At 55.4% G+C, this 15,371-nt stretch overlaps 2 protein-coding genes across 2 annotated transcripts in view; both read left to right on the top strand.

The window, feature by feature from the left end:
• HSPG2 (heparan sulfate proteoglycan 2) overlaps positions 1–15,371 on the top strand; it is an 88,478-nt gene that overhangs the window by 33,549 nt on the left and 39,558 nt on the right. The window contains exons 22-38 of the mRNA XM_087879066.1: positions 68–154; positions 643–722; positions 1,036–1,100; positions 2,390–2,530; positions 2,654–2,836; positions 3,897–4,076; positions 4,806–4,924; positions 5,067–5,178; positions 5,915–6,028; positions 6,229–6,356; positions 6,438–6,524; positions 6,687–6,736; positions 7,375–7,454; positions 7,997–8,137; positions 8,532–8,723; positions 14,497–14,589; positions 15,242–15,322. Coding sequence (XP_087735192.1) covers positions 68–154; positions 643–722; positions 1,036–1,100; positions 2,390–2,530; positions 2,654–2,836; positions 3,897–4,076; positions 4,806–4,924; positions 5,067–5,178; positions 5,915–6,028; positions 6,229–6,356; positions 6,438–6,524; positions 6,687–6,736; positions 7,375–7,454; positions 7,997–8,137; positions 8,532–8,723; positions 14,497–14,589; positions 15,242–15,322 — 1,933 coding nt within the window. The remainder of the gene's footprint in view (positions 1–67; positions 155–642; positions 723–1,035; positions 1,101–2,389; positions 2,531–2,653; positions 2,837–3,896; positions 4,077–4,805; positions 4,925–5,066; positions 5,179–5,914; positions 6,029–6,228; positions 6,357–6,437; positions 6,525–6,686; positions 6,737–7,374; positions 7,455–7,996; positions 8,138–8,531; positions 8,724–14,496; positions 14,590–15,241; positions 15,323–15,371) is intronic.
• LOC148111877 (uncharacterized) lies at positions 10,005–11,995 on the top strand. The gene is made up of 4 exons (XM_087879069.1): positions 10,005–10,150; positions 10,474–10,575; positions 11,256–11,474; positions 11,787–11,995. Exons 1-4 carry the CDS (start codon positions 10,133–10,135, stop codon positions 11,907–11,909), a joined length of 462 nt encoding a protein of 153 aa, XP_087735195.1. The 5' UTR covers positions 10,005–10,132; the 3' UTR covers positions 11,910–11,995.

Here is a 15,371-nt window from a genome sequence, read left to right as displayed (position 1 = left end):
TGGGGCTCGCTGGAGGCAGGACAGAGCTCCCTGGCAGTCAGCCTTAATGACGTTTTCCCTCTGGCAGGTTTTCCAACTCTTGCTTCTTGGATACGGACAGACAGGCGACCTGCGATGCCTGTTTCCCGGGCTACACAGGACGCCGCTGTGAAAGGTAAAAGACGCAGAGCTCTTGCCTCAACCCGCCCCACTCCAGAAGTGCGGAGTCGCAGCAGCAGTCGCGTTGTGCTAAGCTGCGTGGGGAGGAGGGGGAGGTTATGGTTAGGTGACATATCCGAGGGAGGGCTTTCCTTTCGAGAGTGGGGTGGTCTCTGATCCCAGTGGTGGGATCCTTCCAGTTTAACAACTGGTTCGTTGATCGCGCGCAAACTGTGCGCATGCGCAGGTCCACGAAAAATCACCTTCCATGTTAGTGTTAGGGAATTAAAACAGCTGAGGCACGGCTATCCGCTCTGCCGAGCTAAATCAGCTGCGAAGATAAAGGTAAGTATCCAAGCTGATTGTCGGAACCCAGCTGATTGTCGGAGCGAACCGGTTTGCTCCCAGCTGGTCATCAGAGCTACTGGTTCGCCTGAACCGATCCGAACTAGTAGAATCCCACCCCTGCCTCTGACTGGCTGTGTCCATCCCTCCCCTTCCCAGGTGCGCTCCTGGCTACAAAGGCAACCCCATCCAGCCCGGTGGGAAGTGCGTGCTGATTGGAGGAGACATCGATGTTCCAGGTAACCTCCTTGGGATCCCAGAGGGCTATTTCAAAGTCCCTGAAGGCCCGGTGGGACTGACTGTCCTCGGGGAGAGGGGAGGATGTCGAGAAAGCCTTTGTCTTGCCGTTATGAAATTTCTGCTTTCATTCGAACTGTTGTGTGGGGCTCTTCTTGGGAGTCCCATCTCAGAGCAAACCCATCTCCCGGAAGCCAGCTCCTTGGCCTCCCTCATCCTCCACAGCCAGCCTCACATCCCAGAGAGAGGGGTAGTGTGTGAAACTAGGCTGGGCCTGAAGGAGGCGCTCTCCTCTATTTGCTTGTGTCTCTATAGGGGAGGAGGTCATCTGCGACGAGCGAGGGGGCAGGAAGGCTTCGAATGGGGGCTGCCGCTGCAAGGTAAGCTGATGGCACTGGGGGCGGAGCACCGCTTTAGGAAAGGAGGCAATTTGGACGCGCGCGCGTGCGCACACACACACACACACACACACACACACACACACACACACAAACACCTGTTTCAAAACCCAGCTCCTTCCCCAAGAGGTTGGTACCTCTGGAACAGTGAAGTGGTCTGGAGCTCAGCCAAATGAAAAGGGAGGCTTCTGATTCGGATTTTGGATGCTGAAATTCCAAATTAGGAGGGACTCTGTGTGTATACGTGCAATCCAGGGGTGGGATTCTACCGGTTCGGACCGGTTCGGGCAAACTGGTAGCTCCGATGGTCAGCTGGGAGCGAACCAGTTCCCCGCCCGCCTGCCCACCCCTGCACTTTACTTATCTTTATCTTCGCAGCTGATTAGCATGGAAAAGCAGATTTGCTGCGCCTCAGCTGTTTTAATTCCCTAGCACAGGGGTCGGCAACCTTAAACCCTCAAAGAGCCACAGAGGTCTTAACCGGAAGCCCCCTGTTCAATTCTGGAGCCAACCGGAAGTCCGATTTCCCCATCATAGAGTCTCCTCCTAGTGTGGTGTCCTTTTTCCTCTACCTGTCCGAACCAAAAGCCCTATCAATTGTGGAGCCGAGTGGAAAACCCGTCCCTTGCCATAAAGTCTCCTCCTGGCACGCCATGCTCCCCCCTCCCCCCACTAACCGGAAGCTCCTCTCAAAATTGTGGCGCCGACTAGTTACAGGGAGCCGCAGCAGAGGGATGAAAGAGCCACATGCGGCTCCAGAGCCACGGGTTGCCGATCCCTGCCCTAGCACTAACATGGAAGGTGATTTTTTTTGTTGAACCGTGCACACGCCTGCAGCACGTGATCACTGAGCCGGTTGTTAACCCGGAAGGATCCCACCACTGGTGCAAGCACACACCAGTCCACCCTCAGGAAAGAGTTGTGCCGAGCAAACTGTGGCCTCGGGGCCCTTGTTTCCCTTTCGAACGTCTGAATCCGAGAGGGCGTGAGATTAAAATATTAGAAAGCGTTTGCCCCTGCAGAATGCCAATAGGAGGATCTGTTTGGCAGAGCCCCCTCCTTCTGGGGGGAGGGTCCATGGGGGATGCCCGGAGTGTGAAAAGGCTGACCGGGAGTCAACAAACGGGCTGCTTGGCTTAAGGTGGCTGGGTGACCTCAACCATCCCCGTTTGGCAGCCGAGGTTTAGGGCGGAGGCCGTTTACAGAGCCGGCCACTGTTTTGGCACCCCGTGTGAACTCTCTGTCTCTCTCTCTCTTCTCTCTCTCACCAGCCGAACGTCCAGGGGCCGTCCTGCAACGAGTGCGCCACGGGCAGCTTCCACTTGAGCCACAGGAACCCCGAGGGCTGCCTCCGCTGCTTCTGCATGGGGGTCTCACGCCAGTGCGCCAGCTCCTCTTGGAACAGGGATCAGGTAGATCCCTCGGGACTGACTCCTTCAAGGAGGGGTGGGTGGGAACGGGCAACCCCCAGGAAGGTGCAACTAACTCCAAGGTCCTTTTTGGAATTGACCCCCCCTCTTCGTTCCTGGCTCTAGGTGCAGCTGACTCACGAGGATGCCCAGAGGGGGCAGTTTAGCCTCGCCAACTCTGCCAACACCCGGACGGTCAGCGAGGGGATCCGCTTTACGGAGGGCTCGGAGCTCACCTTCTCTTCCTTCCACATTCTGCCACGGGACGTCTACTACTGGGTGCTGCCCGAGCGCTTCAGGGGAGACAAGGTGCTTTGGAGGAGGGAAGAGAAGAGCGGGACGGGGGGGTTCAGATGGAGGGTGGGGTCCTTCCTGTGCTGACTGGCCCTCCAGGCTTTCCTCCCCTGAAAGTAGCTGTCCTTAAGCAGCGTCTACAGATGTAACCAGAGTTGTTGGTTAACAAGATAGACATCAAATCAGTTTCATAATAAAAATAAACACAGGCAGTCCTTGATTTACAACAGTCCTCATTTAGTGACCGTTCAAAGTTACAACAGCATAAAAAAAAGTGACTTATGACCAGGGTGGATTTGATTTAAATCGAGTTGATTTAAATCACGATTGAAATCACGATCTAAATCACTAGTAAAAAGGCTTGATTTAAATCAACTCGATTTAAATCGTAATTTTTAAAGAGCAGCTGTCATCTCTGCTACTCCTTTGACCCACTGTTGACTCACCGATAGTCCCAGTGTTGCAGAATATACAGCCTCCTGCTACATAACTAAGCTCCATTTCATGCTGAATAAACTAAATTATTTATGTATCTTAAATAGAAAACTATCTTACGATAGATTTTTACCCCAAAAGTTTTTTATTAAAATAAATTCGATAAAAATCAAAAAAATCTGATTTAAATCAAAAAAATCTGATTTTTTTGATTTTTTTAAAAAAAATCATTGATTTTTATCCACCCTGCTTATGACCGATTTTCACATTAGCGACCGTTGCAGCACCCTCCCTGATCGAAATTCAGACGCTTGGCAACTGACTCCTATTTATGACCGTCGCAGCGTCCCCGGGGATCACGGGATCCCCTTTTGTGACGAGCAGAGTCCACGCACGGGGCATCTGCCAGAGTCACTGTGTGACTCACTATAGCAATTCACTTAACAACGCTGCCAAGAAAGGGCCGTAAAATGGAGGCAAAACTCACTTGAAGAAATGTTTCATTCAGCGACATACATTTGGGGCTCTGTTGTGGGTCGTAACTCGAGGGCTACCTGTACAGATTTCAATCCTGGGGCTCCCCCTGGTGGAAAGATTTGAGGGGACCCAGCGCTGAGCCTGATCTCTGCTCCGTCCCCAGGTGACCTCGTACGGAGGAGAACTCCGCTACACCATCAGCCACGATGCCTTCCCCGGCTCTCCTCTGCTGCGTGGCCGGGCCGACGTTCTGATCCAGGGAAACGGCATTTTCCTGGAACACGTGGCTGCAAGCACCCCTCTGCCCGGGGAGCCAACCACCTTCACTGTGTCCTTCCGGGAGGTGAGAACCTAGCTCCGTGTTGGGGAACCTATGGCACATGTGCCACAGGTGGCACAAAAGAGCCCTCTCTGCAGGCATGCGAGCCGTCGCCCAGCTCAGCTCCACCCTACATGTGTATGCGCCTCCTGCCAGCCAGCTGATTTTCGGGTCTCTGCCGCGCATGCGTGGGGGTCGGGGTGCATGCGGGAGAAACGTGCATGCCCACGGGGGCAGGGGGTAATGCGCACATGCGTGAGGCAGGGGGAGCGCGGGAGGTGCCATTTTGGGCCTAGCAGGCCTCCCTGCAGCTTCCTGGGACCAAAAACAGGCCGCGGGGACTCCCCCACGGCCCGTTTTTGGTCCCAGGAGGCAGCAGGGAGGCCTGCTAGGCCCAAAACTGGGCGCGGGGTGGTGTGTGTGCGGGGGGGTTTGCGTGCGCAGGGGGCAAGGGAAGCATGGGGATGGTTGCACACATGTTATGGGTGTGGGCACGCTTTCGGCACGCGACAACAAAAAGGTTAGCCATCACTCACCTAGCCTGTCAGGAAGTAGCCTTAGATTCTCCTTGGGCCTTCGGTTCATCTGCCCAGCCACAGAGGCAATTCAGCCGCCGCCGCTGCCACACAGATGGGGGGAGCCTCTGTGCAAAAGGGAGGCTGTGTGTGTGTGTGTATGTGTGTGTATGTTTGTGTTGTGGTTTTTACTTCCCCAAAGGCAGCATTCACACACATACCCAACTTCTTTTTTTAGCAAGCCTGGCACCGTGCCGATGGGCAGAACGCCACTCGGCAGCACCTCCTGATGGCGCTGGCTGACATAGATGTTTTCATGATCCGGGCCTCCTATGCCGAGCGACCTTCCGAGACCAGGTAAGAGGGGGCTGAAGGAGGCCCTGAACTGTGCCGGACAGGAGGGAAGCCAAGGGGCTTGTGGGTGGGTGGGCTCTTGATGGCTCATCGGTCATTCCTGCCTTTCTCCAGGACTTTCTCTTAAATTGGTTTCATCCAACAGGATCTCCAATATCTACATGGATGTGGCAGTACCACACGCCACAGGCCTGAGCCCAGCCCCGGAGGTCGAGGAGTGCACTTGCCCGCCCGGCTACCGAGGGCCATCCTGCCAGGTGAGCAGCTGGTGGGGAGTGGGCATTGCTCCCTGAGCCTGGCGGAGGGGCTGTGTGGAGAAAGCACCCAGCAAGTGGGTGTTGTGGCGTGCCAGTGGCCAGCAGAGCTGGTAGCAGATTCGGACAGTGAGGAGACTGGGGAGGAAGATGGGCCAGTCCTGGAGTCTGGGGAAGGCTCTGATGAGGGCTCTGCATTGGAAGCAGAGAGGGGGCCAGGGTCGGATGCCAGTTATCAGTTTCCTTTGGAGTTGGACATTAGTGGGGCAGAAGAACAGCTGGAGCCTGTTCCCAGTGTGCACATGCACAGAGTTGCCAGACGAAGGGAACAGCTAAAGAACAAGGGTCGACTCAGGAGTAAAGCCACAGGTAGACAATGAAGTGCCCCTCCCAAATGGAATAAAAGAGGAGCGAAAGGGGAGGGGAGTTTGCAGGAGACAATTAGTTCACTTAATCGGTTCGTGACTCTCTGAGATTTCTTGCCAAGTTTTGAAGATATCAGCCTGGCAGCTCTCCAAGCCAGGTAAGGTCAGTGACTGTCAATTCTCCCTTGGAAGACTTTGCTGAAGGTGAATGAGAAGAATTCACAGTAACTTAATAAAAAGGGGTTTTTGTCGGGATAAGGAGTCTACTTTGTGGTTTGGGAATGCCTAGGTCAGAACAGTGGGGTAGCCCAGAGCCCAGCTGATCGTCTTCCCGTCTGCTGCTGCTGAGTTGCCCCTTCCCTCCTGTGTTGCAGGACTGCGACGTTGGGTACACCCGCAGCACCAGCGGCCTCTACCTGGGCACCTGCGAGCCATGCAATTGCAACAGGCACTCAACCGAGTGCGACGTGGAGTCGGGAGAGTGCCAGGTGGGTAGGCCACAGGCTGGGAGCAGGAGAAGAGGGTACTCCTACCCCTTGGCAGTGCAAGGAGGGTCCTGGACTGCTCGGCCCTCCCTGGACCAGCAGCCGTTCCTAGAAGAACGTTCTTGGTGCTGAGGAGGCACCTGGGAAACTTCCCCCCCTGGCCTGGCCCTCGTGGCTGACCCACGGCTCCCCTCTGCTTTCAGGGCTGCCAGCACCACACGGAAGGGTTCCACTGTGACCGTTGCCAGCCTGGATTCTACGGAGATGCCCAACACGGGACGCCCGGAGACTGCCGGCCGTGCCCCTGCCACGGACCATCCTCAGCCATCCAGTAGGTGGAAGCCGTAACTGTTGGCAGGCCAATCCTCGCCACGAGAGACCCTTTGACCCCGCTCTTCTTTCGCCACCGCAGAGAATCCGGGACCTGCTTTGTGGACGCCGACGGAGAGCCAACCTGTGATTCCTGTGCTCCGGGTTACATCGGACGCCAGTGTGAAAGGTAGGCAGGCCAAGAGAGAGAGAGCTCGGGGCCTGGCTCAGCCGGGTCTTCTGCTGGCATCGGGGAAGTCCTGACAGGGGGCTGCCCATTGGATTTCAGCTGGAGCTGGTCTGGCTCCAGTTTCCGCTTCTTTTCTTAACTGAGCGTGTTCTCTTGGCCCAGGTGTGCTCCGGGCTTCGTTGGGAACCCTAGCCAGGGTCAGCCCTGCACAGGTGAGTTCAGAGGAAGGAGGACAGGTGGGTGATGGGGAGTTGGCTATGTAGGGAGGGGACGCTTCCCCTGATAGGGTGGAATCAGAACTGGTACGGAAAGAAAAAGAGGGAGGGAGGGGGAGGGGAGGAAGAGAGAGAAAAAGGAAGGAAGGAATAAAAAAGGAAGGAGAGAAAGAGAGGGGGAGGGATGGAGGGGGAGGGAGAGAGAAGAAGAAGGAAGAAAATGAATGATAGAGAGAGAGAAAGAGGAAGGGGGAGGGAGGGAGAGAGAAAAGGGAAGGAAGGAAGAAAAAAGGAAGGAGAGAGAAAGAGAGGGACGGAGGGGGAGGGAGAGAAAAGGGAAGGAAGGAAGAAAAAAGAAAGAAAGAGAGAGAGAAGGGGAGGGGAGGGGGAGAGAAGAAGGAAGGAAGAAAGGAAGGAAGGAGAGAAGGAAAGGGGGAGGGACGGAGGGGGAGAGAAAAAAGGAAGGAAGGAAGAAAAAGGAAAGAAAGAAAGAAAGAAAGAAAGAAAGAAAGAAAGAAAGAAAGAAAGAAAGAAAAACTAAGGCACAGAAGGGGTGGAAAGAGGGGAGGAGGTGGGAAAGAACCTTCCAGAGTGCACCCCAGACCACAGCACCTTTTCTCTTCGCCTCCCTCCAGATTCCACCTCCGGATGCCATTGCAACCCACACGGCAGCCTCAGCAACCGCTGCGATGCCAGCAGGCAATGCCAGTGTAAGGTAGGCAGGGGGGAGAGGGAGGAGGGCAGAGGGAAGGGGCATTTATTTATTTATTTATTTTTATATGCCGCCCTTCTCCAGAGACTCAGGGCGGCTTACAATGCGTTAAGCAATAGCCTTCATACTTTTGTATATTTTTATACAAAGTCAGCTTATTGCCCCCACAAACCGGGTCCTCATTTTACCCACCTTAGAAAGGATGGAAGGCTGAGTCGACCTTGAGCCTGGTGAGAATTGAACTCGCAGTAATTGCAGGCAGCTGGATGTTAAATGCTGCCTTAGTAGGAGGCATTAGCCTCCTACGCCACTCAGGCTCCTGAGCATTGAGCATTGTGCTTTCCACCTCCTCCTCACTGCCCCCTTCCTCTGCAGAGGAGGGCTAGCCTCGTCTCCCTCTTGCCCAGCTCCCTTGACTGACCCCCAGGTCTCCCGCCATGCTCCAGCCGGCCTTCCTTAGTTTGCTCCCTGCCTCTCCACCCAGAGCCTGTGTGTGTGTATTTGTGTCTTCCTGCTCCACGCCAGCTCCTTTTGCTTCCTTCCAGGACCACGTCGAGGGCCTCTCCTGCGGCAGCTGCCGCCCTCATCACTTCCATCTGAGTGCGGAGAACCCCCTCGGCTGCCTGCCTTGCTTCTGCATGGGAGTCACCCAGCTATGCACCAGCTCATCCTACCACCGCGACGTGGTAAGGCATGGGGCGGGGCCAATCAAAACTCGATTTCATTGAAGGCCGCATCAGGGTTGTGTTTGACCTCGGGCGTGTGTTTGGCCAGGTGGGCGTGGCCAGCTCGACGTAACTCCTGTCGGGGGGGCCCGAGCGCTTTTGCCAGCGAAAATGGGCCCCCGAGCTCCGTTTTCGGCCACCACGGCCTCCTGCAACCCTCTGGCAGTGAAAACGGAGCTCGGGATGGCCTAAGTACCCCACGGGGCCAGATCTGGCTCCCTGGCCTTGAGTTTGACACCGTCAAACCTCTTACTACCGCTGCGGTAAGAGGTCACGGCTTCCTTCCTGGGGGGGCAGTGGTATCAGAGGTCTTCTGACGGGCTTTTCCTCAGCCAATTCTGCCGTCCCCCCGCAGGTCAGCACCTCCTTCCATCCCGGCGACTTCCAGGGCTTTGCGCTGGTCAATCGGCAGCGCAGCGTCCGCCTCCCGAGCGGCTTTGCGGTAGAGATGTCCCCCGAAGGCCCTCAGCTCTCCTACGACCAATTTAGGGAGCTGAGCCAGGAGTCTTATTACTGGCAGCTGCCGGACGCCTACCTGGGAGACAAGGTGAGTCCGGGTGGGAGGGCAGGGCTAACCCGGCACCCTACAGGACATCTCTAGGAGCTTTGGAGGGGGGCGAAACCCTCCTGTCTGGCCAGAATGGAGGGGGCCTGTGCACAGGGAGGGTGCCCCATAGAGGACGCTGGCTCAGATCAGGAGCTTCTGTTCCATGGGGAGTGGGGGCGGGGGTGTCACAGGAAATCTCTTGAGTTTTCCTCTAGGGAACGCCGACAATTTATGTTCCTCTCTCCAGTCAGTGTGAGGGTGCGGGTAGATTCCGGAACCCATGTGCCTGGTGTCTGAACTGAGAATCGGAGCGAAGGGCACGCAATTTTCCTCCCTTTCGACTGGCATTCAGCCCTCCCGTTCCGACCAATGTGCCTCTATATATCCTCTATATATCCTCTATATATTTACAGTATTTTTTGGAGTATAAGACGCTCCGAAGTATAAGACGCACCTAGCTTTTGGGAAGGAAAACAAGAAAAAAAAATCTGCCTCTGCCTCCCAGCAATTTGCCCCCTAACAGCAAACAGCCCTTTCAGTTTCAGCTTCAGCACAGCCTGATTAGCACAAGCAGCTGATTGTCGGTTGGATCATCCTACCGACATCAGCTGTTTCAGACTGCAGGGATTGCCATAGCCTATTGCTGCTCTGCATGACCCATTTTCGGCCTCCGCATCCAGTTTCCAGCCTCCGCATGCCCCGTTTTCGGCTTCCACGTGCCCCATTTTCTGCCCGTTTCAGGCGGCAGGGATCGGTATGAGCAGAAAACGGGGCGCACGGTGACCAAAAACGGACCAAAAATGGGACATGGAGGCTGAAATTGGGGCATGCGGAGGTGGCAATAGGCAATGGCAATCCCTGCAGCCTGAAACAGCTGATGTCGACAGGCCGATCCAACTGACAATCAGCTGCTTGTGCTAATCAGGCTGTGATGAAGCAGAAACAGGCTGTTTGCTGCAAGGAAGCAAATTGCTGGGAGGCAGAGGGCAAAGGGTGGGGGCTGGCGGGTGGGTTACATTCGTATACGTCTTATATACTCATGTATAAGACATACCCAAATTTTCACTCTCTTTTAGGGGGGAAAAGGTGCATCTTAAACACCAAAAAATACGGTATATATCTATAAATACCTTTATATCCATCGTCCCTGAAATCCTGGGGTCGTCGCAGCATCAATATCTTTTCTCCCCTTTTGGCTCCACAGTGGGCAGAAGTGCGCAGGAGGATCAGGGAGTGGCATGTTGGGGGGCCTTTTTGCCCCCCCCTCCTGCCCCCCAAGACCGAGGCCAGTGTCTGTGGGGAAGGCAATGGGGAGATGGCTCTACTTGACTTCTCTGTTTCTTTTTCCTCCTTTTTCTTCCTTCTTTCCTGCCTGACCCGTTTGCCAGGGGGAGACCTATTATGCCCGGATGCGTCGTGCCCACAAGGTACGCTGACCCAGGCCCATCCAGGAGCCCCGGAGAGGCATGGGGCAGCTCCTAAACCTCTCTGGTGTTGGGCTGAGGAAACGCAAGGACTCAGACCTGTCTTGCTCTATTCTTTTTTGGCACCGGCGTCCTTCCAAATTTGCGTCCTTGCGTGTGGCGGCTCCTCTTGTTTGTGGCTCGCTGTGCCCACCGCAGTTGGGCAGCTAGCCTCCGCATTGCGTTCTTGAGCTTCCCTGGGGGACAAACGGTGACGTGTGGGGTTGACGGCTTTGGAAGGGCAGCTGGCATGGCCCTCACCAGCCTGCCTCCCTCCCTCCTGGCAGAACTCCACGTCCCTCTCGGAGGAGCAGCTGAGGAAGGAGGTGGCCGCGGGACGGATCCCCGGCCCTCTGGCCCTCCAGAGCAGGGGCAGGCGAGCTGCTCAGGTAACGGGCCCGGGTGAGAGCTGCAGAGCCTCTCTGGCTCCAGGCTGTGCCACGGACGAGGCAGGGCATCCCTGCCTGAGCAATGTGGAGTCAGCTCTGAGCCTGTCAGCTCTTGTGGACTTGGGAAGGGCCTGAGGAACTTTGGAAATCTGCCAGCCTCGTCTTCTCTTCTCTTCTCTTCTCTCCTCTCCTCTCCTCTCCTCTCCTCTCCTCTCCTCTCCTCTCCTCTCCTCTCTTCTCTTCTCTTCTCTTCTCCTCTCCTCTCCTCTCCTCTCCTCTCCTCTCCTCTCCTCTCCTCTCCTCTCCTCTCCTCTCCTTTCCTCTCTTCTTCTCCTCTCCTCTCTGGACCCGCCTCTTTTCTCTCGCCTTTTCTCTTTTTTTTCTTCTCTTGACTTGACTTCTCTCTCTTGACTTGCCTCTTTTCTCTCTTGCCTTTTCTCTTTTTTCTCTTTTCTTCTCTTGATTTGAGTTGAGTTCCCTTGCCTCTTCTCTTCTCTTCTCTTTCTCTTCCCTTGCCTCTTCTCTTCTCTTCTCTTCTCTTCTCTTCTCTTCTCTTCTCTTCTCTTCTCTTCTCTTCTCTTGCCTTCCCTTGCCTTCCCTTCCCTATCTCTATCTCTATCTCTATCTCTATCTCTATCTCTATCCCTTTCTTTCCCTTTTTTTCTCTGCTCCACCATCAGGCCCGGGAAACCCAGCTGAGACAGGATGCCGACATCTGGGAGATGCTTTCCCGCATTGCAACAGAAGGCAGCCCCCCCAAGTCCCCCCCACCTGCCAAACTGCGGAGACCCTCTGTGGCCCGCAGAGGCTCTCTGCATCCTCCTCGCTTGGCTGCTCCCCCAGGCAGGTCTTCTCTTCTCCCTCCTTCTCTGGCCGCCCCTCCCGGCTCAGTCCCCCAGGTACACCTCTTCTACCTTGACCTCTGTACGTGTCTGGCTGGAAAGGGGTGGGGGGGCTGGCAACCCCTACTTTCCTCAGGGCAACTTTGCCTTGCTGGCTCCCTCTGGGGCAGTTGACCCCAAACTCATCCTTCCCTTCCTTTTAACTAAGTTGCCAGCCTGGGTGGATCAAAACATGTCTTCTTTTCCTTCCTTCCTTCCTTCCTTCCTTCCTTCCTTCCTTCCTTCCTTCCTTCCTTCCTTCCTTCCTTCCTTCCTTCCTTCCTTCCTTCTCTCTGGATGGGGCCGCACCTCCTCTGCCCTGGAGTCCAGGCAGGTGGCCTTCCCACAGGGCAATCTGTTGATGCCAACAAACACCTGCTTTCTGCTTCCAAGCGCCGGCTCTGGGGGGCTCAGGCCCCAAAGGTACCCTTGCATGAGCTGAGGTTGCTTTAGGTGGCATCTCACAGGCAAGGCAGGCGGGGCTGGGAGTGGGCTTTGGGCAGTGGGTGTCGAAGCATCCAAAGTTTGGAGCCTTTTCTTTGGTGGGTGGGTAGGAAGGAAGGGAAGAGAGAAGGAAAGGAAAGGGGGCGGGAAGGTGGAAGGAATGAAGGAAGGAAAGGGAAAGGAAGGAGGGGAGGAAAGAAAGGGAAGAGAGAAGGAAAGGAAAGGGAGGGAGGAAAGAGAAGGGAATATTAAGGAAGAGAGAAGGAAAGGAAAGGGGGAGGGAAGGTGGAAGGAATGAAGGAGGGAAAGGAAAGGAAGGAGGGAGGAAAGAAAGGGAAGAGAGAAGGAAAGGGAGGGAGGAAGGGAATATTAGGGAAGAGAGAAGGAAAGGAAAGGGAGGAAGGAAAGAGAAGGGAATATTAAGGAAGAGAGAAGGAAAGGAAAGGGAGGGCAGGTGGAAGGAATGAAGGAGGGAAAGGAAAGGAAGGAGGGAGGAAAGAAAAGGAAGAGAGAAGGAAAGGGAGGAAGGAAGGGAATATTAGGGAAGAGAAGGGAATATTAAGGAAGAGAGAAGGAAAGGAAAGGGAGGGCAGGTGGAAGGAATGAAGGAGGGGAAAGGGAGGGAGGAAAGAAAGAAAGAAAGGGAAGAGATAAGGAAAGGGAGGAAGGAAGGGAATATTAGGGAAGAGAAGGAAAGGAAAGGGGGAGGGAAGGTGGAAGGAATGAAGGAGGGAAAGAAAAGGAAGGAGGGAAAGAGGGAGGAAAGAAAAGGAAGAGAGAAGGGAGGAAGGAAGGGAAGATTAGGGAAGAGAGGAAAGGAAAAGGGGAGGGAAGGTAGAAGGAAGGAAAGGGAAAGGAAAGGAAGGAGGAAAGAAAGGGTAGAGAGAAGGAAAGGGAAGGAAGGTGGAAGGAAGGAAGGAAAGGGAAAAGAAGAAGAAAGGAAAGAGAAAGAAAAGAAAGAAAAAGAGAAGGGAAGAGAGAAGGAAAGGAAAGAACGGAAGGAGGGAAGGAGTGGGCTGCTTTCCCTCCCAAGGTCCTTCTTCCTTAAAATGGCGGCGGTGTGTGCATGTGCTTTGTTCCGCCTTGAATTTCGGGACCCCCTTTTCTTGGGGGAGCGTGAGTGGGTGTGAGGGAAAACAGATGTGCTCTTGGGTGGGCTGGGCTGTGGAATTGGTGTGAGCCTTGTGTGCGTGAGCAGCATTGTCGGGGTGCACTGGAACCGGCTCCCCTCTTCTGTCTCAGCGCTGGCTGCTCTACCGGGGCCTTCCCAAGCTTCCCGAAGCCACTTTCTACTGGGAGCTGCCCAGGCCTTTCCTGGGGAACCAGGTAACCTTCCTTCCCAGATGGTGAGGCTGGGACCCAGCATGGTGTGCTTTCTCTCTCATAACGACCGTCCTGCGTGGCAGCAGTTCATTACAGGTAGTCCTCGACTTACAACGGTTCGTTTAGTGACCAAAATTACAACATTGCCGAAAAAGGCAGCTTATGACCGCCCCTCACACTTAAGGGCCATTGCGGCGTTCCCCATGGTCATGGGAGTTAAAAATTCAGATTGTTGGCAGCCGTCTCAGAGTTATGACGGTTCCCAGGATGCACGCGATCCCTTGTGGCGACCTTCGGCCAAGCAAACCAGATTCACGGAACCGCCGCGTTCCTCACCGAACGACCGCGACGATTCACTTTTAACAACCGAGGCGAGAAAGGCCGTTAAACGGGGCGAAGCTCGCTTGGGGACAAACGCCTCGCTGAGCAACGGAAACGTTGGGCTCGCTTGTGGTCGTAAGTCAAGGACTACCTGCCTTGCACGGAGCCATCTTCTGGTGTGTGGCGCTTCTCCCGTCACTGATCAAGTGGAGGATGTGAGCTCATTCTCAGGTTGATTTTTTTCCAGAGCTTTTACTCGAATGAGGTTGTGCCCAGCAATGGTTTGTGTGAATTAATACTGGGGGAAAGTTTTTAGAAAGGACGTTTCTTTTCCAGAGGATCTGAGGGAGATTCCTCATTTAAGGGGTGGGGGCTTCCGCAGGCGCGTCTGAAGGCCTCGTGAGCTAAGCCAGCGGAAAGAAATCCCATAGAATGGCTTTTCGATTCGTGCCTGCTCGATTTGTTGCGTGAGGGTTGTGAGAAAAAGGCGCAGAAGTAGGGAAGCCCGTGGCAGACAGCCTGCCTTCTGCCTGGCCTACCTCGCAGGGTCGCAGAGAGGATTAAAATCCCCGCTGGGTCCAAGCAGGTTACGAGGGCCCGGCCTTGAGCTGCCTGGACAGCAGTGGTGATATTTAGCTGGTTCTATCCGGTTCGGGCGAATCGGTAGCGGCGGCTGCGGAAGGCTTCGCCCACCCACCCGGACATCATCACGTCCCATTTATCCAGGTTTTTGACTCTCTGTGCATGCGCGGAAGGCCCTGAACATGCGCGGATGTGGCGCGAACAGGTAGCGAAGGTGAATACTATCCCTGCTGGACAGGAATCTTCCCCCTAAGCCTAAATGCCACACTTTGAACACTGGTCCCTCTTGGTCCTGGCTGGAACCGGAAGCCCCGCCTGGCCAAGGGGGAACAAGTGACCGAACAGAGGGTCTCCATTTTCACCCTTGCAGGTGGGATCCTACGGGGGACGCCTCCGCTACACCCTTTCCTACTCGGCCGGAGGGAGAGGCACCCCGCTGCCCGATGCGGATGTACAGATTACCGTAAGTTGGGGAGGGGGGCACCCTGCCTGGAAGTGGTCTTTCAGGGGGGAGGGGGAAGCTGGAGCCCCTCCCTCAGGATTCCCCCTTCCCTTTTATCTTGGTCTAGTTTGTGGCTTCTCTCAACCGCTCTGCCTGGCCTTCCCCGTCTTGGAGGAAGGATTAGCAATTAGCTTCTCTGCCCCGTAGGAAGTGGGTGGGGAGGGACTGGGGCAAATGGGGCTCTCCTTGGGGACCCTTCTGGCTGCTGTGGAAGTCTCCCCCCTAGGGATGGGCTGCTGGGGGTTCGCAGGGGTTTGGGAGAACCTCTAGCTAAGATTCTGTGCAGTTCAGAGAACCTCCAAATCCCACTCCTGACTGGCCCTGCCCACCCCACCCCACCCTTCCCAGGAGTCCCCACACAGCCCGTTTTAGATGCAAGTAAGTGCAGGGCACACGCGGAGGCTCGGGGATGGTGAAAAACGGCCCTATCGGAGGGCCTCCAGAGCCTGGAGAGGCCGTTTTCGCCCTCCCGGAAGCTCGAGGAAAGCCTCTGGAGCCTGGGGAGGGCAAAAATGCCCCTCCCCACCATGGGTGCAGGAGGCTGACTAGGCCACGCCCACCATGGCCACACCCACCAACCGCTTCCCCCCCCCTTGCTCTTCCTCTCCTTCAGGGCAATGACATCACCCTAGTGGCCTACCTGTCCGAGCTGCGGCCTCACGAGCACAAGGCTTTTGAGGTCATCTTCCGGGAGGTAAGACAAAGGGAGAGTCACAGGGGAGGGAGGGAGGAAGGGAGCAAGC

Source organism: Pantherophis guttatus, chromosome 15, assembly GCF_059756535.1.
Source record: "Pantherophis guttatus breed Tessera chromosome 15, ASM5975653v1, whole genome shotgun sequence".
NCBI classification, from domain to species: Eukaryota; Metazoa; Chordata; class Lepidosauria; order Squamata; family Colubridae; genus Pantherophis; species Pantherophis guttatus.
The sequence above is the reverse complement of the archived record's forward strand: the minus strand, read 5'-3'. Positions and strand labels throughout refer to the sequence as shown.

Coding starts and splice junctions, on each gene's coding strand:
- LOC148111877 (XM_087879069.1), top strand. Junction 10,576..11,255: donor GGGGCAGGCGAGCTGCTCAG/GTAACGGGCCCG, acceptor CTCCACCATCAG/GCCCGGGAAACCCAGCTGAG. Junction 11,475..11,786: donor CTCCCGGCTCAGTCCCCCAG/GTACACCTCTTC, acceptor CCTGGAGTCCAG/GCAGGTGGCCTTCCCACAGG.